A 26,849-nucleotide genomic window follows, 5' to 3' on the forward strand; every position below is an offset into this window, starting at 1 on the left:
AATAGGGAAAGAAGTGGCTGGTTACTTTTAATGCATCTAAAACCAAGGTTCTATCTTTCCATCATCAACACTCTGATCCCCGTCTGGCATCAATTGAAATGAATGACTCTTGTCTTGGGGAGACTCCATGTTTTAACAAGCTTCTGAGCTTGACCTTTACTCCTGATCTGAAATGGAACACATACATCAAATCCGTTGCCAAGATCGCCGTAAAAATGGTTGGATCCTTCTACTGCTCCATTAGATATCTCACTGCTAATGCAATTCTCTATCTATATAAAAGCCAAGTACGTCCAAGGATGGAGTACTGTTGCCAGATCTGAGCATGAGCTTCTAGAAGCACTTATCCTGCCTTGACAGAGTTCAAAATAGACTTTGTAGCCGGGTAGGGGGTGCCCTTTTCTTTTCCCTGCAGCCTCTTCCCACAGAAAAGATGTTGTGAGCCTGTCTCTGCTTTATCGTTATTTTTATGGCAAGTGCTCATCTGAGCTTCAATCTATAGTCCCTCCCTCACCAAACTTTCACAAAAAAAACTTGTCTAGTTTAAACCACTGTCAATAATTTTCCTCACTCTTTATCTGTGCCTAAACCTAAATGCAGATACCATGAACAAAGCTTATTTCTTAGAACTGCACACCTTTGGAACGCTCTTCCATTTACCTGTTTTCCAGCTGACTACAATTTGGTAGTCTTCAAGTCCAACATAAACAAATTCTTGATAAACCATCCCCTTAAGTAATCCAATTTACCAAATTTCCACTACTAATGATTACTATGATATTATCTCATTGACTACTGTACACTTATTAACCCTTACCCTCGAGTGGCCTCTGGCCTTAATAAATGGTGGCTCCTATATAATAAAATAAAATAAAATTTAAAAAAATATGAATAAAATGCAATTCTAATATTGTAGATAATCAATGATACTTAAATGCTATATGATATGTGTCAGATTTAAATTTATGAATTAAATATATTTTTGCTTTTTAAAATCAAAATTAATTTTTTTTATAGAAATTGCTTCAGACAAGGCATGAAGCCACTTGATATACGGAGTTAAACAAAAATAATAATAGTATAAAATATTACTCCAATGTCAAAACTATCCAACACTAGCTGGGTAGATTTCGACTAAGAAAACAGCAATTCTCCCCCCTTTGTCAGAGACATTGCTCATGAAATGTGAGGACTGAAGGAAAAAATATATATTAAAGCTTATCCATGTTTAACTGGAAGAAAATGTAACACGATTAACAAGTTTCCATTTTGAATTTTAAATGTTTTGAAGATTTACTTTTTAAACAAATATTCTTTTTTTTTTTTTGCTTTTTTTATGCCGTTTCTTTTTTTTTTCTTTTTTATGCCGTTTCTTTTTCTTTTTTTTTTTGCTTTTTTATGCCGTTTCTTTTTCTTTTTTTTTTTTGCTTTTTTATGCCGTTTTTTTTTTTTTGCTTTTTATGCCGTTTCTTTTTCTTTTTTTTTTTGCTTTTTTTATGCCGTTTCTTTTTTTTTTTGCTTTTTTATGCCGTTTCTTTTTCTTTTTTTTTTTTTGCTCACCTTCTCTCATTCACTCGTCATCGTTTATTTGTTGTTTCTCTTTTTATTCTCTTTCTCTCCATTCGCTTATATATACTCTATTTTCTCTATCTTTTGCTCACTCTCTTTTTCTCTCTCTCCCTCTTTCTCATTATCTATTGCTCTCTTTTAGGCTTATTGTAGCCTCATTCTCTCTTATGCACGCCTTCTCTCTCTTTTTTTCTCTTTCTTTTTCAATCTCTCTCTCTCTCTCTCACACTCTCTATTGTTCACTTTTGCTCTCTCTCTCTCTTTTGGTTGCTCACTCATTACTGCAGACTCTCTCTCTCTCTTCACCAACACACTTTACATGTCTCTTGCTCATTCTCTCTCTTACACTTTCTCCCCCTTTATTACTTCTTTTTCTTCATTGCTTGTCGCTTTATTCACTCTATTATTTAACTATCTCTTTCTTCCCTGTTCTCTCACTTCCTCCCTCTCTCTTTTACTCTTTGTCTTTTCTCTGTCTTCCTTGTTTGCTTATATTCTCTCTCTCTCTCTCTTTCTCTCCCGCTCTATTTTTTATCTTTTTTATTTGCCCATTATTCTATGCTTTCCCTAAATGTCTCTCTCCATCTCCTGCTCTTTTGTTTGCTCTCCCTCTCTCTCTCTCTCTTTCTCTCTCTGTTTCCCTCTCCCCTCTCTTTGTATCTGTGTGTCTCTGTCTGTCTGTCTGTCTCTGTCTCTCTGTCTGTCTCTCTGTCTGTCTGTCTGTCTGTCTGTCTGTCTGTCTGTCTCTCTCTCTCTCTCTCTCTCTCTCTCTCTCTCTCTCTCTCTCTCTCTCTCTCTCTCTCTCTCTCTCTCTATACCAGAATGTGAAGATGGTAGATTTCTGAAGATTCTTTATCATATTTGATGGATTTATATTTAAATAGGTGAACAGAAAAACAAAACAAAACAAAAAAAAAACGAAATACTTTACAAAAAAACATAAAACAAACTAATATGGAGCTGAACATATTTCATAAAAAAGCCCAATATCACCACCACCACCACCACCGCTACCACCACCACCACCGCTACCACCACCACCACCACCACCACCGCTACCACCACCACCACCACCACCGCTACCACCACCACCACCACCACCACCACCACCACCACCACCACCACCACCGCTACCACCACCACCACCACCACCACCACCACCACCACCACCACCACCACCACCACATCATTGCCTGCTGGTCCTGTCAATCAAAAAAGACTATTTAGCCTGACTTAGGAGTTTGTGGTGAGGAGAAAAAAATGGTGTTAATCAATTCCACCAGTAACAAGAACACATGTGCCAAACGGCTGACTTTACCTCCACTCCCATCCTCATTTTTAATTCCCCCACCCCCTCCGTCCACAATTTCCATTGTTAGTGACGATCATCATTGTCTTCTCTGCTGATAATGTTTACATTACAATTTCACAGATCTTTTTTTAAGAATATATTTTAATCATATTTATTTCATAGAAACATATACCCCCCCCAAAAAAAAAAACAAAGACCATCATAACAATTGTTGAAGTCAACCATTTAAGACACACAAGCGTTATCAGTCATCATTATAATATTATACAAAAATTATTAGTAATGCCATCTTTTCTATTCAACTCAACCTTCTAGTTACGAATTTAGCATTTGATCACTTTATGTTATTGGATTATGTTTTCATTAAATGAATATGAAAACATATTCTACCTGTATAAATGGTTGATTACTATTTGTTGTTCTCTCTCTCTCTCTCTCTCTCTCTCTCTCTTTCTCTCTCTTACTTTTTCACCTTTTCTCTCTCTCTGTTATTTTCCCACTGTCCCTCTTTTTTTTCATTATTTTTTTTAAATTCAATTTTCAACCCAAACAAGGCACAGTGCCACTTTGAAGCAGGGGGCTACTATTAGGGACTTAATTAGCGGGGTCATTATGAAGGGAGAAGAGTAGAAAGATGTTTGTTAACATTACACTTGAACTTCTGCATATCATTGCAGTTGGGAAAGCTGAATCCCGGAAGGGAGTTCCAAAGACCTGCAGTTCTGAGGAAGAAACTATTGGAGTAAAAGGCTTTCTTGCACCTAGGGATCTCTACTGTAAAGGGATGAGACTTAGTAGCTTGTCGGGTTTGTCGGGGGTAGTTACGTCGGGGAGGTACAAGTGTTTGCAGTTTGTCAGAGTATTCACCATTAAAGTATTTGTAGAACAGACAGAGGGATGCAACATCTCGTCGATGGGACAGAGGCTGAAGCCTAGATGACAGTTCAGGACCTATCAGGTTGGCGACTCTCTTTTGAACCCTGTCCAGGAGCGAGAGACAAGCAGCAGATGCACCAGCCCAGATGTGACAACAGTACTCCATACATGGGCGAATGGTTGCCTTATAGAGGTATAGGATACTGTCAGGCGTAAGTAGTTTTCTAGCACGGTAGAGGGAGCCAACTTGGCAAAGCTCTCAATGTATCTATTCCAGTTCATATTCCCTGTAAACGTTAGGCCGAGGAGTTTAAAAGAAGTACTTTCAGGCAATGTGCTCTTGGCCATTGCTATTGGTGGTAGAGAAGGTTTCTTGTAGTTATTGAAGGAAACAAGCTTAGTCTTAGCAGTATTGAATGTGACCAACCATTTTTGTCCCCATTCCACTACGGATTGGAGGTCATCCTCTAGTGTTTCTGCCATTTCCTTGGATATGTGTTAATTTGTTTTCCCCTCATATCTGTTATAGAGAGTGGTGTCATCAGCAAATATACCCATCTCCAAAACAATTTTATCAGGGAGGTCATTTATGAATATCAGGAATAATAGAGGTCCAAGGATAGACCCCTGAGGTACTCCCGCATTTATGTCATATTGTTTGGATGTACGACCGTCGAGGACAACTTTGATTTTTCTATTACTTAAGATGGATTTAATTACATTATGAATTCTTCTAGTGATTCCATATGATCTAATTTTCCTTAGAAGACCATCGTGCCATACCCTGTCAAAAGCCTTAGATATATCAAGGGCCACCGCTCTACCCTCCCCTGTTTTATCCAATGAACGGTATATACGTTCAGAAACTACAGTTAAGATATCTGCTGTTGAACGGGCTTGCCTGAATCCATATTGTTTGTCAGTCAGGAGTTTAGCAGCTGTTAGGTGCTGGACTAGAGCTTGATTAACTAAGGACTCAAATATTTTGACGAAAAGCGGGAGGAGGCTAATGGGGCGATAATTTAGTGGGTCAGTTCTTTCACCAGAATTCTTGAAGACTGGTACCACAGAGGCGGTTTTCCAGCAGTCGGGAAAACAAGATTCGTTAAGGCATTTATTGTAAAGTTTGGACAGAACTGGAGCAACCTTGGCAGAGCATTTTTTTAATAGCACAGCCGGGATGAGATCTGGTCCACATGCTTTTGAGGTGTCTAGGTTTTTTATAATAGCATGTACCCGAGAAGGGGTGATTTTCAAATCGTCTAGTGTGGCGTCTGTTCGCAGAGGAAAATCAGGGAGTGAGTGGTGCACAGAGTTCAGTGTGGAGTTTGAGGCAAACCGACTGGCAAGCAGATTAGCCTTGTCAGTTGCCGTGCAAGCAACCTCATGATTGTTTGTTAGTGGGGGAATAGTTGACTGTCCATTATTAACTACGCTGTTGTAGATTTTCCAAAAATCCCGGGTTCCTAATTTCTGTGCTTCGATGCGCTTTCTGGTGGTTTCAGAGTAATCTGTCTTAGCTGTGTCTATCACTCTCTTACAATTATTTCTAGCTTCTATAAACTTCTGTTTATTTGAGCTGGACTTATGTCGGTTGAATCTGCGGAACGCATGCTGCCTTTGATATATGGCAGCTGCACAAGCAGAAGTAAACCATTGGGGAGAGTGGGGCTTGCTATAGAATTTCCGTGCGGGAACATGTGCTTCAATAGCAGTTTTGAACCATTCAGTGGTCTCATTTGCACACTGTTCCGCTGGAAGAGTAAAGATATTTTGCCATGGGGCATCTCTGATGAGCTCCCTGATGGCTTCCCAATCAGCCTTTTTGTAGTACCTCATTGTTTTGAGTAGTGGGTCTTCAGTTTTAGGGCGAGAATTTAGGCTGATTTCTACCATTATCACAGCGTGATCAGCATTCCCGAGTGGGCTGTGGGCATTTGTTGTACAGTCATTGGGAACCGTTGTCAGAAAGAGATCTAGAAGTGAGGCATGTTGATCGTGCTGGTCTGGGAAGCGTGTTGGAAATGTAACCAACTGAGATAGGGAATGGGATATAGAGAAGCTATGTGTTGCGCTACCAGCTACGTCTGTGTGATTAGAGAATCCTAGCCAGTTACTGTAGTGGACATTGAAGTCACCAAATACATGTATTTGTGCGCTAGTATCGAGGGAGAGTGCTATATCTATGCTGTCTGAGACTTTGTTTATTAGGGTACAGTCTTGGTTTGAGGGAGAGCGGTAAAGAAATTACAAGTAGCTAATATTGTGTTGCATATTAGTCTGAAGCACATAAAGACCTGGTCCTCTGATTCTAGTTTTATTTCTCTAGTCAGGGGGAGGGTGTTTCGAATATAGACTCCAAGTCCATGCATATGTCTGTCCGAGTCCTTACGGTAGAGTGGGAGATAACCAGGCATATTAAAGTGGTTAGAGGGAATGGAGGAGTGAAGGTTAGTTTCACTTAATGCTAAGATATCCGGGGTGTTTACAAGGAGAAATGACTCAACATCATCTAAGTTAGTTCTAAGCCTGCGGATATTAGTAAATGCAAGCCTCAAGGGAGGAGGCAGGTTCGTTTTCTTTGAGTTTGGTCCTGGTTTAAACGTAACTTTTGCTTGAGCTGTCATTTCATTTTATTTTATTTAAAAGTTTCAGTTAGGGTGGGTGAGTGAGGGGGTGCTGAACAAGTAGTTGTGCAAAATACCAGACATGCAATACAAGTAGACCATCAGCTGTCCTCACCCACAGGATTGTGGCCTCAGGAAAGCCCACCGGGGATGAGTGCAGGGTCCCTTTCCATGCGCGACATGGCACTACAAACATCCCGATATTTTACAACTGTTGATGGAGCAGCCACTCTAAGCGCTACCAGAGAGTTAGGGCTCCTGTACTATCAGTCGGAAACAGCAGCCAGGAACTGTCAATCCGGTACCCTCAATCCATTAGGCAAAGCCAGCCCAGTCCAACTGCACCGACATATATGGCACTGAAGCACCCCACTGTGTCCAGTTTAGGGGGATGGGATGTGGCGGGAGTGGGGAAAAGCGGCGTTCATTGCCCTAGTCAGGAAACAAGGTCAACCACTGGGTGATTCAGACGAGTCCCTGTGATAGTACCTCTACGCCTGGCCAATAGGCAAAGAAGGAGTATGAAAGCCGGGCGATAGACAGTCTATCTCCTCCTTAAGCAGTTTAGGTTTGCCAACCGGTGATTTGTTTGAGTCACCAGCTCTAGGAAGGTTGTCGTCCAGGACTGAAGAGACCTCCCTCCCCTAGGTTTAGTTTCAGAGTTTTCCTTCTCCTAGACGGATGACCTGGGAAGACCTACGGGTCCATCAGCTCCGAGGGGGTTTGCCCTGCGCCTGGGTCCTAATCCAGGTATTTCTGTGACCCCGCATGGGTAGTTAATATTTATTGGTTATTTAGGTTAATATCTCCTGAAAAAATCGGGCATTTAGGTTAGCTTCTACAGAAAATTTTCACTCCTCAAACGTGGTTAAAAAAGGGCATCATTATGCTTTCTATTTTCATTTTTACTGGGAGAGGGTATAGGTAAAAATTCATGCAGTGGAAGCAGCTAAATTTGCTACAGTATTGGATCGAGAGAGACGAGTTAATGTATGGTTAGATATAGTTTTGTAAGTTTAGGAATGTATGGTTAGATATGGTTTAGTAGGTTTAGGAATGTATGGTTAGATATGGTTTAGGATTAGGATAAAGTGTTAGAGTATGATTTACTTGCTATTAGAAATTCTGATTTGGTGCCCAAACCGGATATTTAGTAAGACTGAAAGATAAGATATGCTCAGTATAGATACAAGAGAACATTTGATATGTAGTACAGTTTTACCTGATAGATATAGGTTATTGCATATTCTGTAAGTATAGTTAAATATAGATGGATGGATAAGTAGTATTGTATACGAATGCATGGAATTTTAGACAATTTGAGTAATTTGAGTAAGTTGCCTTTAGACTACAACGAAGGAGAATGACTTCGCCTTTCTTTTAATATCCGGAAGTCTTTATTTCAATGAGTACCGGTTTAGTTTGTGTAATAATTATTGCAATACTATCTCTTAACAAAGAGATATTAATGGTTGCTGTTCATTATAGATTACTTTAAGTCAATGTATAGGACTATGGCTAGTAAGTATTTACTTAGAAGCTTGCTTATGGGTTAGGAGTTATAACCAGGAGCATGCCTAGGAAATTTTAGGTGTTAATGGGTATCGATTTACGAGTCTGTTAGGGTCAAGGGCGGAGAGCAAGGACCCCTCTAAGTTACGTGAGACGGATTAGGTTTAGTGGCAACTTGAGAAATAGAGCAGTTTGATTTGTTAGTGATCAGGAGAAAGAGAATTTAAGTAAAAAATAAAAAGGTTTGTCATGCAAAACAGACAAGGCAGTCATCTTGGAGGTAAAGTATCTATAGGAGGTACTTAGTATACAACCAGCAGTATTTTGCAGTTTTGAGAGGAATTTTAGGTACAATAGTTTCATGGTTTATTGTACAAGTCCGTAGTCTAGGTCAGGGACGAAGCACTTCTAATATTGCAACTGGGTTTATCTAATTTTAAAAGTAGTTGAATAGAGTATTATTAGGTGTTCTACTTAGCTTAGGCATAGAATGAAAATTTAAGGTAATATTCAGGGTGATATAAGCAATTTCATGAGGATTAGATATATGATCACTGGATGTTGAACTGCTCAGGAGAATTCTTGTATCTATTAAGAAGGATGTCTTGGTGATATAAGATTTGAGAAATTAAGAGTCTGAGGATACAGAGAGTTTTGAGCTGATGAGGATTCAGTATAGGCGATTGTATATAGGTAGCAAAGGTGGTTTAGTTTAGTACGCACGTATTGTACATATTAAGTATACTGCTTCAGTTTTATCCTCTATCATAAAGGAAAATCCGTTTGTATTTCGGTTGGCAATTTTGTCAAGAGAGGAAATTTAAAAACAGCTTATCTAATTTTTGATGATATCAGTTTATAGACAATAGTACAGACTGATAAATTGTTGTGTAAGACATAGGAGCCCCTCATCTTCGTATTTTTATGAAATGATGGATCAAGAGCATAAGTTCGGAACAGGTGTCCGGAAAGGAAATGGCAGTGTACAAGGAAGGGGGGGGGTCACTAATATCTTATTAACATTATTATTTTTTTTTTTATTATTAAAAAAAAAAAAAAAAATTGCCTTTCGATGGCTGATTATATTAAGTATCGTACTTAAATAAAGTTTTCATGTCCTCTAAATAAATTAGCATAATTTCTTCTTTTTTTTTTACCGAGTTTGTCTTTACTATAGCATTGACTTATTATTTAAGTGAGATGGCATTGTAAACTGCGAAATGGTCTATTTAAGTGGAGAAAAATTATCAGTTACAATATGCCTGGAAATGTAAAGAATATTTGCTTTAATTACATATTTGCTTTCTCTTACTGGTCCATTTTCCCCCTCATTCTCCCTCTTTTTCTGTTATTTGTCCTCTTTCTTTCTCTCTCTCTCTCTCTCTTTATTAGTTGCCCTCTCCATTTCTTTCATGCCCACTTTCTTTATCTGTCTCTTCCTTTTATTTTCTCTCTCTCTCTCTGTTATTTGTCCCACTCTCTATATCTTTCTTACTTTCTCTACTTTCTCTCTCTCTCTCGTTGTTTATCTATCTTTTCATATTATTTTTTGGAAGAATTTTCTAAGTTACTTCTTAAACTGCAATTTTCATTTAAAATAGCAATAACGAATTGTCTGTTTTCAAAATGTTTTGGCTCATATATTTTTTATTATCTAATTTAGGGTAAAATTTTCTTGAGTTTACCATTACACTATATATTACTTTTTTTTCTATGATTTATTTATTTGTATTTTTGGAATCCTTCATAATTTGTGTATTTATTTTTTTGTGAACTGTTATCCTCATCTTCATAGTTGTTGTTGTTGTTTTGCCTCGTTTTGACCGACTCATTCTCTGGCCTTCTTCACGTGATTAACCACGATGGAGTAGGAATGTTGAACCTTGTGTAACTGCCTTCCATAGTTGTTGTTGTCTCGTCACATTTTGGCCAACTAAATCTCTGGCCTGCTTTGGGTAGGATTGAAACCGCTATCGTCAGACAATGCTCACTTGGAAGTGTACAGACCTAATGCCTCTATCCATTGTACTGCGGACCCCAAAGGGCAATGAAGGTTGGATTTTATAGTCTTATGAATTAAATTTTGTGACTTTTATATAAGAGTAGATAGAGATAGAGAGACTTAAAGTGGCATTATAGGTTTTGAAGTTTATGTTCTATACTTTAATTTGCCTCAATTTTCACACAAGTGTTGACCTCTTATTCTAGGAAGATGGTTCCTTCAGCTGATCTTATATCTCATCAGACACAATCGCAATCAATGATGAAACTGTGTAGCCGTGAAAGTAGAGGCAACCCTTCCATTGTTAAAGATGGAGTTGATATTCACAATCCGATATTCGTATTCATTGCAATCAGCAATCTTCATCAGATGATCTTGTTTTTCTTTTCAATTTGCAAACAAGGTTGGTTCCCTCTACCATGCTAGAAAATTACTCACACCAGAGAGTATCCTGTATATTTACAAAGCCACCATTCATACATGCACGGAGTATTGTTCCCTCATGTGGGCTGGGGTGCATCTGCTACTATTCTATCTTAAACAGCATTCAAAGCAAGGTCTTCAATCTAATTGGTTCTGCACTAGCAATCAAGCTTTAACTGTTCCATCACCGCTATATTGCATCCCTGCGCCTGTTTTATAAATACTTGAATGGAATGTGCTCTGATGAACTCATAGCACTTATACCTCTCCCCCTGACGTACATACTTCCAACCTGACAAACAGCAAAATCCAACCCCTCCACTGTTGAGGTCTCAAAATGCCAGAAAGCTTTCTTCCTTTGGATGCCTAGCTTTGGAATTCCCTCTCTGTTTCCTGTACTAACATATAGAAATTTAGATGCAATGTGAACAGACATCTCACTGCTCAACTCCCCATATTCCACTGTTAAACATGGTCCCAAATTAGTATTCCCCTACGTCCAAGTGGCAATATGCCTTTGAGGTCAAAAAAAAAAAGAAAGAAGAAAAAAAGGCTTGCTTTCATTATAAAAGATAAATTTATTAAGATATTCACACAATCTGATATTTATTTTCATCACAATCAGATGGCAATCTTTACCAGGTGGTCTTTCTTCTCCTTTGCCAGCAAGTACAGATTATCATTTTATTTGTCCGGCAAATTGGAAATACAAACGTCTCCTTAATGTGGTTTCAGGCAGTATAGGATACTAAGAGTTAATATTGAGTCTTAACTTTGAATACTCTTATATATATGGACTCTACACCATTAAGTAGATATTATGTTTAACTAGTATGAATTTTGGCAAGGGTTACATTAAGTACATGTCAGGATAACCTTGTGGCAAACGAAAATAAATCCAGTGCAGCTAGTGTGATTGAGGCGAGGGTTCAAAGGTTTGTCTCCCAAGACAAAACACAATAGAAAGTCGAGTTTCGGATGATATTACATTGAAATTATGTCATGTGTTTGAAGCAGAACAGTTTCAAAGCAGTCTGACACCAGGAAGCTAGAAGAAAATGACGAGAGAAATTAAACGGATGTCATTCTGATAATGCCGTCTGCATCTCTCAATCCCCAAATAAAAGAACAAGAAGGAATTAATTTTAGCTTCTCTTTTAGTCTGTACAGGGCGCTAAAGGCCAATTTATCTTTAGTTGACCTTTGACGATTCTTTGTTTATTAGTCAAACCCATGTGATTTTTGGAATATGACATCTTCGTTTAGTGATGAGTCTGTACATCATAAGGATTTTTCTGTATTTTTTTTTTTTAAATAAGTGTAGTTCTAAGTATGCATTGAATTTTATGTTGAGACTTGAGCGTGCACACATTCGAACTTTTTCAGAAATTTTTTAAACAGCTTTTTTAAAAGTTGAATTTTATGTTGAGACTTGAGCGTACAAACATTCGAATTTTTTCAGAAATTTTTTAAACAGCTTTTTTTAAAAAAAAGTGTAAATTTTTCTATTAAATCTTGTTTAAATAATTTGACTTTGCTCGTTTTATTTTTTAAACAAAAAAAATGCTTGGAAAGATATTTTTCACTCAGCAATAAGCTTTGGAAGATTGTCAACGAAAAAAAAAACTACTTGCAAATGCAACTATTTCACTTGTGACCTAAAGCCCTGCTTTCTTAACATAATGAATCTGTCATGTGAACCATTCACGCATGCACATTCATGAAACAGTAAACAGAAAAAAAAAATCCGACGACTCCCACTTACCAATTTTTCAATTTTGACCGTTTATCAGCCCTTTTTAAAATTTTTTTTTTTTTTTAGATGAAAACTGATTAAAACGTTTTTCACATGTTTGCATATCCTATATACCAAATTTCAAGTCTGTAGAACAAAACTCTGTTGAGTATATAGGTTGAGAAGTGTCCTCACACACACATTACTTGATTTACTCACATAAAATTAATATACGAAAGTATAAATTTATGCGTAAACTTTAAGTATTTACTTCAAAAGTGCTCAATATGTAGGTAGAGCTAGTTAGTAAGTTATAAAATATATATGGCGATTAAGCTACACTGAATATTCCGCGTTTAATCCACTCTAGGACTCCTCAGGCTTATGCGCATAAGCCTGAAGAGTCCTAGAGTAGATGAAACGTGGAATATTCAGTGTAGCTTAATCGCCAGGTATATTTTATAAATTACTATATACATATATATAATTATTTTTTACTATAATAATTAATACCTACAGACACTAGTGTTTTATCCTTTCGGAAATCTTCAGTGCAGGGTGTCACGATTGATACCATTCGAACGCTTTGAACCCCGCAACACAAGACATCTCTGGCTCAATTAGCGGAGACCTAATCCATTCGGCTACCATTAAACCATGTGAAATAACGTTGAATTTAAACATCTTAATTTTAAACGTTCATTTACGTCAGTCAGACAGTGATCTAATTATTATACGATGATGTATGCATAAGAGCTAAATTGACCGACTTTAATTCAACTGAAATATATATTCCAGGTAGAGAGATATCCAAAAACAAAGAGTAATTGAATTTCAACAAAGGTCGTTGATGGTGCTCAATCAAAGAGAGCAAATTATATATATATTGCCTGATGAGATCTATTTTGATCAAAACCATCTGCACATCGTAGCAAGATATGACTGTATTTACATAAATAATAATAATAATAATAATAATGTATATATATATATATATATATATAGTCTTTGAAGTTTTTAACCTTTAAAACTATACAAAAAAATATTTTTTATCATTCGTTAGAAAATCATCTAGTCAGTAAGTTATTTAATCACCTGCAATCACTGCATCAACTAGCTCTCGAATTTACTATAGTACGAATAATTTATTTTTCAAGCGATCGTCAGTTGTTTACCATGAAACACTGTTTCGGGGATTTAAAAAAAACAGTATATTACATCATGGCTCCCCAGCAGTGTTGATCAAACACCACCACTCTTAATCTTAGGAAGAAGACATGTTAAAACATCTGATCTAATTTCCTATTCTTAATTGCAGTTACTAACCTTTTCATGCTATAAAAATGAATTTCTTACCTGTGTGATTCATCAATTTCCACATTTAAAATGGATATATTTTTTTATTTATCAGTCTTGTATTTATAAGATTACGGATTAATCCATTTAACTACTTATCACTCCCACTATGATTAGTATTTAGTATATTTACATTCTTATTTAAAATTAGATATATAAAGGTAAAAAATATTTTTACATATATACATTTTTTATATATATATATATATGTATATATATATATACATATATACACACACACATACATACACATCGTATATTTTGGCATTAAAGGCAACCCTCAGATAAGACAAGGTACAAAATTGGAGCAAATTTTAATGAATTTATCATATATCGGTTGTATAAGACGACTGCTAAATCATGAAACCATGTTTGTTTAGCCTAGGCTAGAGATTGCAACACCCGGTATCTTTGTGAAGCGATCCCTTCCCAAGGGACCCCTTTGTAACATAAGAGTCAATCCTCGGTCACTGAACCAAATGTGACTCATCCTTTGTGGGTCAGCAAGGAATCTTAGCATGGCAGGACCCGTCAATTGATTTTGGTTGGTCTTCATTTCACGATCGGGTTGATATGTCACCACTGTGTCGATCTGTCGGCTAGAAGGAAAGCAATTTCATGCACACAAAAGAACAAAACAACTCGGTGTCTATTATACTGATTAAATTCAACATAAGATATACAAATATATAATTATATACAATTGTCCGTAGTTCAATGTTGATTATGACAGACTCCGCTGAGTCAAAATAGGTTAACTTCTCTTAATATTGCGGTGGAATGATATAGGAAGAGAGAGGTGTAGCAGCTCTTCAACTGAGCTCGATTCTGCTCCAAACTTCAGCTCAATCCTCACGGTTTTGACGCTAGAGACCTGCTCATATACTCAGGTAAGGAGTAAGGCCGGGCTGCTTCCTGGACGAATTGCATCTAGTTACGTCACCTCTAGGGGAGGTTCTATCTTCCCCGTATGCATCTGCGATTCTGCAAGCTCTCTCATGCCCCGAAAGGTCAAACCCGTAACCTCGATCGGGGTAATTGTACTCAAAGGCTAAACATTTCTCCTCTAACATTGAGTCATCATTCGTTTGCATCGAAAACGAAATTATGTTTTCGCGACCTCTTCTCAAAGTGACATTGAGTTGTCGCCTTTTTCATAAAACAATGAAATTTACAAATCCAATCTTTCTCTCAGCAAAGTCTGTCGCTGTTGCCCGGGTACACAAACGAAAATTAAAGAATAAAGGAAATCATATCTGCCTGTTTTTTCCAGCATTTTGGGAGTCTTGACCTCCTGCTGTGGGGAGCCCAATTTCCCCCTGGGACGGTCTCATCACATCTTATAAAATATTGGTTTTTAAAGATTTTTTAACTTTAAGGGTCGTCTTATATATAATATAATCTATATATATAAAAGGCAAAATGTGTGTGATCATTTCGTGTATGTCTCACAAAGGCTTTTCTCGCACACGCTCCCGGGGTCATTACTGTGATATTTATTTTCAGCATACTTGAATGTTTGTAGCAGTCGTCATTGAGTTGGAAAGAAAGTAAAAATTTACCCTAACCTCTTTCTTTCTTAGATAGCAATATTCACCAGTTATGTGAGAGAGATGGCCACAAAGTAGGTGTTCAATTTAGTAGAACATTATAATTGAAAACTGATCCCGGATGATAAAAATTATAAAAAAATGTTCCAAATTTTTTGTTTTAATCTGGAGAAAAAAAGAAATGCATTTGTGTGTGGAATTTTCATTGAAAAAATTCTAAAAAAATTTGTAATCATTTTTTTTTTAGCTTTAAAAGATTAAAAAAATTTGCTAACAAATTGTTTTTAATTTATTTGTTTTTATTTTATTTTTTTGTTCATTTTATTTATAATGTGTTATAAAAATTTTCAACTACCATGGAATTTATACGGGTTCTACTAGTTATTATCATTTTAGCAATCACCAGAATACCATATTTACTTTATGAACTACCTTACTTTAAATATCCCCGTTGATTTAAAATCAATTTAAATTGAAGACTGTTGAGCTTTCATTAATGAAACTTTGTGGACAAGTCAGACATAAAGTGAAGTTTATTTGTACCAATTTTCATTGAATTTCAAAAAGAATTCTGAATTTTATTAACGACTCCATGGTGGCATTTTGACGTGGAAGGACAGAATCATTCTCTGTATCTTTTTTTTTTTTTTTTTTTGTAAGAAATGTCTTAAGACTTGTCTTAAAAATGTCCTACAATTTATTTCATTGTTTTGAATTTATCGTTTGTCAGAAGAACCAAGCAATGAATGTTGCATCAACATCTTACGTCTCATGCAGTCTGTCATCTCTGAGGCTAATATATCTGTCCTCCATCAAATAAAGGAATTGGTAAGTTCTTATTTTTATTTATTTCTCTAAAATATGATTATTGGATGAAAGACAATGTTTCACTTAATTTAAACCTCTTGATTTCTGTATAAGATACATAGGTATCCACGTTAAAAAGTCAAAGAATAATCTTGATTGAACATTCTGATATCTAGGTACCTTATATAGATATGATATCTATGTATCGCATTTAGATATGATATCTATGTATCGCATTTAGATATGATATCTATGTATCGCATTTAGATATGATATCTATGTATCTAATTTAGATATGATATCTATGTATCTCATTTAGATATGATATCTATGTATCTCATTTAGATATGATATCTATGTATCTCATTTAGATATGATATCTATGTATCTCATTTACATATGATATCTATGTATCTCATTTACATATGATATCTATGTATCTCATTTACATATGATATCTATGTATCTCATTTAGATATGATATCTATGTATCTCATTTAGATATGATATCTATGTATCTCATTTAGATATGATATCTATGTATCTCATTTAGATATGATATCTATGTATCTCATTTAGATATGATATCTATGTATCTCATTTAGATATGATATCTATGTATCTCATTTAGATATGATATCTATGTATCTCATTTAGATATGATATCTATGTATCTCATTTAGATATGATATCTATGTATCTCATTTAGATATGATATCTATGTATCTCACGTAGATATGATATCTATATATCTCACGTAGATATGATATCTATGTATCTCAAATAGATATGATATCTATGTATCTTATGTAGATATGATATCTATGTATCTTATTTAGATATGATATCTATGTATCTTATTTAGATATGATATCTATGTATCTTATTTAGATATGATATCTATGTATCTTATTTAGATATGATATCTATGTATCTTATTTAGATATGATATCTATGTATCTTATTTAGATATGATATCTATGTATCTTATTTAGATATGATATCTATGTATCTTATGTAGATATGATATCTATGTATCTTATTTAGATGTGATATCTATGTATCTCAAATAGATATGATATCTATGTATCTCAAATAGATATGATATCTATGTATCTTATTTAGATATGATATCTATGTATCTTATTTAGATATGATATCTATGTATCTTATTTAGATATGATATCTATGTATCTCATTTAGATATGATATCTATGTGTCTCATATAGATATGATATCTATGTTTCTCATTTAGATATGATATCTATGTATCTCATATAGATATGATATCAATGTATCTCATATAGATATGATATCTATGTATCTCATTTAGATATGATATCTATGTATCTCATATAGATATGATATCTATGTATCTCATATAGATATGATATCTATGTATCTCATATAGATATGATATCTATGTATCTCATATAGATATGATATCTATGTATCTCATATAGATATGATATCTATGTATCTCATTTAGATATGATATCTATGTATCTCATGTAGATATGATATCTATGTATCTTAATTAGATATGATATCTATGTATCTTAATTAGATATGATATCTATGTATCTTATTTAGATATGATATCTATGTATCTTATTTAGATATGATATCTATGTATCTTATTTAGATATGATATCTATGTATCTTATTTAGATATGATATCTATGTATCTTATTTAGATATGATATCTATGTATCTTATTTAGATATGATATCTATGTATCTTATTTAGATATGATATCTATGTATCTTATTTAGATATGATATCTATGTATCTTATTTAGATATGATATCTATGTATCTTATTTAGATATGATATCTATGTATCTTATTTAGATATGATATCTATGTATCTTATTTAGATATGATATCTAAATATCTTATTTAGATATGATATCTATGTATCTTATTTAGATATGATATCTATGTATCTCAAATAGATATGATATCTATGTATCTTATTTAGATATGATATCTATGTATCTCAAATAGATATGATATCTATGTATCTTATTTAGATATGATATCTATGTATCTTATTTAGATATGATATCTATGTATCTTATTTAGATATGATATCTATGTATCTTATTTAGATATGATATCTATGTATCTCAAATAGATATGATATCTATGTATCTCAAATAGATATGATATCTATGTATCTCATATAGATATGATATCTATGTATCTCATAGAGATATGATATCTATGTGTCTCATAGAGATATGATATCTATGTGTCTCATAGAGATATGATATCTATGTGTCGCATAGAGATATGATATCTATGTGTCGCATAGAGATATGATATCTATGTGTCGCATAGAGATATGATATCTATGTGTTGCATAGAGATATGATATCTATGTGTTGCATAGAGATATGATATCTATGTGTTGCATAGAGATATGATATCTATGTGTTGCATAGAGATATGATATCTATGTGTCGCATAGAGATATGATATTTATGTATCTCATATAGATCAGTGAATTTATGACGTAATGAAAAAATATAAAGGTATTTTCAGTTTCTCTTCGAATTTTCGGATTTTAATCATGTTAAATCACACTTCAATTCATTTTGACAGATTGATTATTGCTATTTCTTCTGGTGAGTTAAGGGCATAATAGATTCACTGATTGATATAATAATTAAGTGATTGATTTTGCGCCACGAAACAAATACTGTCAAGAATTGTATAAGTCAACTGAATTAATGGAATAAATTATAAGGTGGTCAACATCATGAATTTTGGAATATAACTTTTTCTCATTTATTCTCTCTCTCTCTCTCTCTCTCTCTCTCTCTCTCTATATATATATATATATATATATATATATATATATATATAACCATTTATATATCGCTACACATTCGTGGCAGTCAGTCAGTTAACAGACTTTACTTTTTCATAAGCAGTATTGCCTTAAGAGGTCTCTAATTGCTAGTAACTGGCTGACTAAAACATGCTCATGAATGTGTAGCGACATGTAAATGCTCATGTAAAACAAATAAAAAGTATATCTTGTCCTACTTTGGTATGGAGCATTATTGTATATAAAAAAAAAATCTAAGGGGGACAATTTAATGATTCTTAAGGACATAATTGTCTCCCCTGTATGTAATTTAAAATATGTATATACTAGCTGTATTTACTAAGCGTTGACTGAAAGTCTGATGGTTGCGTAGATTGGTTATTTTTGAAACCAATGCATTTCAGATGAAAACATTATATACTCACATATCATTTCGAAATTAGTATATATTCTAAAAATAATATTTAAAAAACTGATCCAGTAGAAAAAATAATTAAAAGTAAAATAGAATTTAACCAAATATAGTGTTAATTATATATGGCAAATAAGGGTGATAATCCTTGACTTTTAAACGAAACGTATTTGACATGACATGTAAGTACGTGGTGTTTTCAACTGAATGTGTTTGTTCAAAAGATCAATCTACACAAGCACCCTAAAAGTCTTTTAACTTTAATTATTGTTTCATTCCTTGACTCCCTCCTTTTTTTTTCTTGTATTTATGTTTTGTTAATTATGTTTTTGGTGGATTGTTTCTAAATAAATCGTAAATGAAGGCAAAAATCAGGGCGCTTATGTCAACGGATCATTAAATCTAAGGGAGATAACCAGCATAGACCTAGCAAAAATATTTTGCAAGATATAATTTGGGACGCTGAAAATCAGTAAAACAATAAAAGAATGTTAAATGAAAAAAAAAAAAAAAATGATTACACGATTACTGGAGCCGAGTTCCGGAAATTGCTGAAACAGTTTACGAAAAGGAAACATGTTAGCGAAGTTAATCAACGAACTTAAAATATAACAATGTTAAGTAACAATTGTCCAATTTAGCCAACTAACAATGCTTCCCTTGTTTAAGAGGAAAAACAAAAACAAAAAAAACTCGAACACTTTATCTTATGCAGAATCTTTGAACGCTGTTATTTTTCATCTTTTTTTAATACATTTGTACATAAAAGTAAAAACAACAATTTTTTTTTATCATAGACAGAAATGACTGATTGCCTAAAATACAGAAAAACAAATTTCTTATTTTTTAATTTTTTATTTTCGTTTAAAAAAATTACATTGACGGTTTAAATACTTCAAAATCGTTATTTTCATTAATTAACAAGTCTATTTCATTTTTGTTTTTGATTAATTAACATCGTTACATTGTAACAGGTTGTTTACTTTTGTTTTGTGTACGTTAGTTAATAAGTTTATTTTGTTACTTAACTTAATTATACTTTAAGTTCGTTGATTAACTTCGTTAACTTGTTTCCTTTTCGTAAACTTTTTCCGCAATTTCCAGAATTCGGCTACAGTAATCGTGTAATCATTTATCCCCCCCCCCCCCATTTAACTTTCTTTCATTGTTCTACTGATTATTTCAGCGTCCCAAATTATATATTGCAAAACATGCTTATTTTAGCGATGTTTATGCTGGTTATCTCCCTTAGATTAAAATGATCCGTTGACATAAGCGCCAAAATCAGATTAACGCTGTCTTGTCTTTGTGAAGACATGAAACCTGGTTCATATTTAAATCAAGGGAGACAATTCAACGATCCTTAACCTAGTTATCTCCCCTAAACTCAGATATATGTACCTATACTATCTGCATTTAATAGTTGTTGACTGAAAGTCATTTACTTTAATTATTGTTTCATTCATTGACACTCCTTCTTTTTCGTCTATTTTTTTTTAATTATGTTTTTTTTTTTTTTTTTAGAAAATATTTACATTATTTTGTTTTTTTTTTGTTTTTTTTTTCCGGAAATATAATTCATTAAAAAAAGAAAAGAACAAGGTTTTGTAATAAAAATAATAGGATTTGGGAAATGTTCAAATTTAAATCCCATAGTTCATAGTTACCGATGTACAATTGTTCCACTAACCAAACCGAACTTCAAGACTTCCGGTTTTAGTTCACATACAAAAAAAAAAAAAATAAATAAATAAATAAAAAAATTTCACACACACACAAATTATCGGATAACAGCCTTCACCTTCGCTATTTTAGAATTTTAGTGTGGAGCTGGAGCATTTATTTCAAATTCAAATTTAATGTAAAATAATCCCCCATTTTCGTGATGTTAACATTTTAGGGCAGTTAACCCTTTTTTCTTGCTTTTCCCCACTCTTTATCTGTGCCTAAATCAAAACGTAGATTCCATGAACAAAGCTTCTTTCTTAGAACTCCACTCTGTTCCGTCTGCCTGCTTCCCACCTGACTACAACCTGGATGTCTTCAAGTCCAACATAAACAAATTCCTAATGAACCGCCCCCTTAAGTAAAATCTCCACACTAACGTACTGTACTTGCAATAACCCTTATCCCTGAGTGGCTTCCGGGCCTTGATAAGTGGTGACCACCGTGTAAAAAAACAAAAACAAAAAAAAGTGTGTTTTGTGATTTTAGAATATTATCACTAATACTTCCGTTGGAAAATATGATAAACTTTTGTGCACATTTTTATTTTCATTCCAAGCGATACGAGGAACTAGTGCCAAAAATTTCGGAAGTTGCCTACAAGAATTTCTCTGTTGTGGCAGATTAAAAAAAAAATACTTCTACAATATTTTACATAAAAATCTGTGCATATTATGTTTGTTACAGTCTTTTTATTTTTTTTTTTCAAAAATATATTTTAATAATACAAAAAAAATACAAGAAATTCATTGTATTCTATTTAAATGAAAACTATAAAAAAAATTAATAAATATTCAAGTAATAGATTTTTATAATACTAGAACATTTCACAACCATGGAAAAAAAACCCCCAAAAAACATTGTATTCTATTTTTCAAAATATACTAGCAAGCCATCCAGCATAGCCCGGTCATAAGATACGCTTAAATATGATATTTTAATTCATGCAGATCACATATTTATTATTAAAGAGACAATTTTCTGTCAATTATTATATTGAATCTAGTATATAGTAGTGTGATCAAAACTATATATATATATATATATATATATATATATATATATATATATATATATATGCCTTGGGGGCCATCAGATACAATCTAAACCAAAACATACAATGCTCCTCCCTCAGCCTCTGAGTCACGCCATGTTTGTGTGTGTGTATATATATATATATATATATATATATATATATATATATATATATATATATATAGTCCTCTCCATACAGTACTGTTTCGCTGTTTCACAGCTCATTAGTGCGGCTAGACAAGCAACTACCCAAAGCCAGGATCGAAACTCAACCGCCCATATGACAGTCGGAGCTTCTAACCGTTGCACTAATCGGTTGCTGTTATGTGGGCAGTGAATTAACAATGTTTTGACATTGTCCAAATACCTAAGGTCAATTTGTTTACACAAAGAGCATCACTTAATATGCTAATGGTAATTTGTATATCACTTCCCAATATGCTCAACCTAAGATAGGGAGCATTATATATATATATATATATATATATATATATATATATATATATATATATTCACCTGTTATCACATTTTAAAAGATGCAATCGCCCAATCATTGAAGACAAGATTCAAGCAAGCCCAGACGGTCCACAGTTTTATAATGCATAAGATATATATATATATATATATATATATATATATATATATATATAAACATTGTATTCTATTTTTCCAATACATGTAAAGAAGTCAATAAAAATTTAATAAAGTAATTGTAATACTATATTAAATTCTATTTTTAAAAAAATAAATAAATAAAAGAAAATTAAAAAAAAAAGAAAACAGCAATAAACCATAAAACAATAGCATTTTTTGAACAGGAAGTCCAGTTTGGTAACCGGACCATTTCTACTTCAAATCAATCTACTTTAAACCTGATACGAAGGGCGTGCAATAAGTAATGCCCCTAATCCACTTCCAGTTGTCTGATCTAGCTGAAATTTTGCATGTGCAATGATTTATATCTCTACGGGTTATGTGGCAAATTACAGCTCTCAACTTATTTTGGTTTCTGTTTTACAAGTGTTTGAACTGAGTCAGGTGTAAAATGGAGCCTGTTGAATGTCGAGCAGTGATCCGGTTTTTGTATTTGAAAGGACGCATACCACAGGAGACTTTTGATGAAATGAAAGAAATTTATAGTGATAATACCCCATCATATGACCTTGTAAAACGCTGGCATTGTGAATTCAAACATGGCCAGAAGTCTGTGGAAACAGCTCCCAGACCTTGTCGCCCCCCCCTCCTTTTGCTATTGATGAGGCATCTGTCCGTCAAGTTGAGGCTGCCACTTTCGAAGATCGGCGCATTACTATTCGTCAAATAGCCCAAAATGTCAAGATTAGTACAGGGTCTGTGGAAACTATCATTCATGACCATTTGCATATGCATAAGGTGTCTGCCAGATGGATTCCCAGGTTGCTCACACCATTCCAGAAGCGAGAACGTGTCAAGTGCTCAAGGATGAATTTGGAGATGTGCCAAGAAGATGAATCAAAGTTTTTCAAAAGACTGATTACACAGGATGAAAACTAGGTCCATCACTATGATCCAGAGATGAAAGCCAAGTCAATGCAAGTGTGCAGCCCTCCGCTGACAAGGTCATGCTCACAGTCTTCTGGGACCAAGACGGAGTAGTGATGACAGATTTCCTGGCAAAGGGTACCACAATTACAGTAGCCTATTATGCTTCACTTTTGAGGAAATTAAGGGAAGCTATCAAAATCAAGAGGCAGGGCAAGATCAGCAAAGGTACCCTCCTTCTGAAGGACAACACTCCAGTCCACAACTCGTATGTCGCCAGATCAGAAGTATGGGCGTGTGGATATGAAATCCTTCCCCATCCTCCCTACTCTCCTGACCTTGCACCCTCTGACTCTCACCTCTTCCCATCCATGAAGTTGTTTTTTGAAAAGAAAGCGTTTCCCAGATGATGCAACCTTGATTTCTGAAGTCACTTTGTGGTTGGAAGACCAACCTAAGGTATTCTACAAAAACGGTCTCCAGAGCTGCATCAAACGATGGGAGAAATGCATAACTCTGGGTTGTTCCTATGTAGACTAATAACTGTGCCAAGTTTCATTGCTCTACTGCTATGGGAAGTGGATCAAGGGCAAATCTTATTGCACACCCCTCGTCCCAGTATGGCCAGATTTAGGGACACCCATACTTATGAATCCCTGAATATTTTTCTTTTTTGAATACTGACTGTTAGATGGTCAAAGAGAGATAATCCATAAATCGATAAATGCAGAATTATCTCCCTTCCATCAAGAGATTAGTTGAGCCTGGCAGCTAGGCGAGACCAGGAGAACAGACTGAGACATTAAACATGGCCGCTACAGACTATCGTTTCCTCAATCGTTCATTACAAACATTTAAGTTTATGTTATAGTTAAATAAATAATGTATTACAAATGCATTCAGTGTTGATTATAATTCATACCCTTTCAAGTATCGGTTTTACCAAATAAATACAAACACATCAATGGCGACGATGGATTTGGATTTTAACTCACAGAAAAACATAAACGCACATGGTGTCAGGTTCTAAGAAGCGATTTACGCCTCAAGCCGCGATTTTCCTGAGCAAATTTCCACATTTTTTTTTAACACAAAAAACAAAAAAAATTTCAATAATTTTTTTTGGAAAAAAAAAAAAAAAAGGAATTTTTCCTTAAAATATTTTTTTCTTGCTGAAAAAAAAAAAACAAAAAAAAAACAGGAATTTTTCTTTGACAATATTTTTTTTTTCTTGTTGAAGAAAGAAAAAAAACAAAAAACACTCCACCTGCCATGGATCTAAATATGCTCGAAAGAATCCTTCAATCCCAACAAACGGAATTTTTAAAAGCTCAGAACAGTCTTATTGAAAATCTGACAACCCAGTTTAACAAGCAAATTATAAACTTACCAAAATCAAATTCTCTGGACTCCATAGCAAGCACGATAACGGAATTTTTCTTCAATCCGGACTCAAAACAAACATTCAACGCTTGGTATGGCCGTTGGAAAGATACGTTTGAAAATGAATTCGCATCCATGGACGACTCCTGGAGAACGCGTTTACTGTTACGGAAACTTGGCACAGTCGAGCATCAACGGTATTCAAATTTTATCCTACCCAAAAACACTGGAGATTTTACATTTGATGAAACCATAGCACAGCTATTAGAAATTTTTGGTGAGTCAGTATCTTTATTTAATATTAGATACAATTGCTTGAAATTAAAGAAAGATGATACGGACGATTTGATCAAATATGCGGGAATTGTAAACCAAACTTGCGAAAGTTTTCAGCTGAAATCGCTGACTGAGGATCAATTCAAGTGCCTCATCTTCATCGCGGGATTACAATCACCCCAGGATGCGGACATCCGCACTCGTTTATTGTCCATGATTGAAAAAGACAAGGACATAACGATAAGACTTCTGACCACAGAATGCCAGCGGCTAACAAATTTAAAACGGGACACAGCAATGGTGCCACAACAAACCCCATCTGTTTCAAATATAAAATCAGTAGAGAAAAACTCTACTGGAAAAACCAAAGAACCCCCAACGCCCTGTTGGTCATGTGGGGAAATGCACTATGCTCGCTTTTGCCCATTCAAAAGACACATATGCCAACAATGCTCGCGTCGTGGGCACAAGGATGGATTTTGTGGTAATAACCACAACCCTTCTAAACACATTACGGCACAGTCAAGAGGCAAAAATCACAGAAAAACTCCAGGACGGTTCCAGAAAGCCTCATCAAATTCAATTTTTGCTACTTTCAATGTGAACTTTGAAGCTCGGAGAAAGTACCTAATTGTTGAAATAAACAACAAACCGGTGAATTTTCAGTTTGATACTGCTTCAGACATCACTCTAATTTCACGCCAAACGTGGGAGTTGTTGGGAAAACCAACACTTAAGAAGACAAATCATGTTGCTTGTGGGGCATCAGGAAAAAAAATACAATTAACTGGTGAGTTAACATGTAATGTCTCTTTTCAAGAAAAGCAATTTTCAGGTGTGTGCTATGTTTCGGAAGTGTCAACACTGAATCTTCTTGGACTAGATTTCATTGAAGAATTGGACCTTTTTAATGTTCCCCTCAACACAGTTTTCAGTTCCTTCAACATTAATGCTGCCACAGATGCTGAAACACATTTTAAAAACTTGCTCAAAGCAAAATTCAGCAAAGTTTTTCAGGAGGGTCTTGGGCTCTGCTTGAAAGCTAAAGCAACTCTAAAACTGAAGGCAGACGCAAAACTAGTCTTCAGACCAAAACGGCCAGTGCCATACGCAGCTTTAGCTACCGTGGAGAAAGAATTGGATGGTCTTCAACAAGAAGGGGTTATCCAACCCACAAATTATTCATCCTGGGCAGCACCTATTGTCATTGTAAAGAAGGCAAATGGCAAAGTACGTTTATGTGCGGACTTCAGCACAGGGCTAAATGATCAACTTGAGACACACCAGTACCCACTACCAGTACCAGAAGATCTGTTTTCAAAACTTAATGGTGGGACTTGTTTTGCAAAACTGGATCTTGCAGACGCATATTTGCAAATGGAAGTTGACGAAGATTCCAAAAATCTTCTCACTATTAACACCCACAAGGGACTGTTTCAATTTAACCGCCTTCCATTTGGGGTCAAGTCAGCTCCAGCAATATTTCAACAAACCATGGACACCATGCTCACAGGATTGCCAGGAGTTTCTGCCTATATTGATGACATTATTGTGACAGGTACATCTCAAGAAGAACTCTTATATCGCCTCACTTCCGTGCTGGAGCGAATCCAACAATATGGATTTCACTTAAGACCAGATAAATGCAAATTTTTCCAAACTTCGGTGAAATACCTTGGATTTATATTTGAAAAAAATGGTTGAAAACCAGACCCGGACAATATCCAGGCAATAAAGCATATGACAGCTCCAAAGGACGTTGCAACATTACGCTCTTTTCTTGGACTTGTAAGCCACTATGGTTCATTTTTACCCGAACTACATAGGTTATGGGGACCACTAAATGATCTTTTACAAAAAGATACCAAATGGAACTGGTCCAACGCCTGC

The 26,849-nt window shown here is 34.7% G+C and overlaps 1 protein-coding gene across 2 annotated transcripts in view; it reads left to right on the top strand.

The window, feature by feature from the left end:
* The window catches only part of LOC145248840 (heat shock factor 2-binding protein-like), a 592,183-nt gene that overhangs the window by 557,874 nt on the left and 7,460 nt on the right, over positions 1-26,849 (top strand). For both annotated transcript variants that reach the window (XM_080110563.1, XM_080110564.1), the window contains one exon: positions 15,693-15,790. In XM_080110563.1, coding sequence (XP_079966689.1) covers positions 15,693-15,790 — 98 coding nt within the window. The remainder of the gene's footprint in view (positions 1-15,692; positions 15,791-26,849) is intronic.

The sequence above is a fragment of the Euprymna scolopes genome, chromosome 27, assembly GCF_053919585.1.
Source record: "Euprymna scolopes isolate OS-2025 chromosome 27, ASM5391958v1, whole genome shotgun sequence".
In the NCBI taxonomy this organism is placed as follows: Eukaryota; Metazoa; Mollusca; class Cephalopoda; order Sepiida; family Sepiolidae; genus Euprymna; species Euprymna scolopes.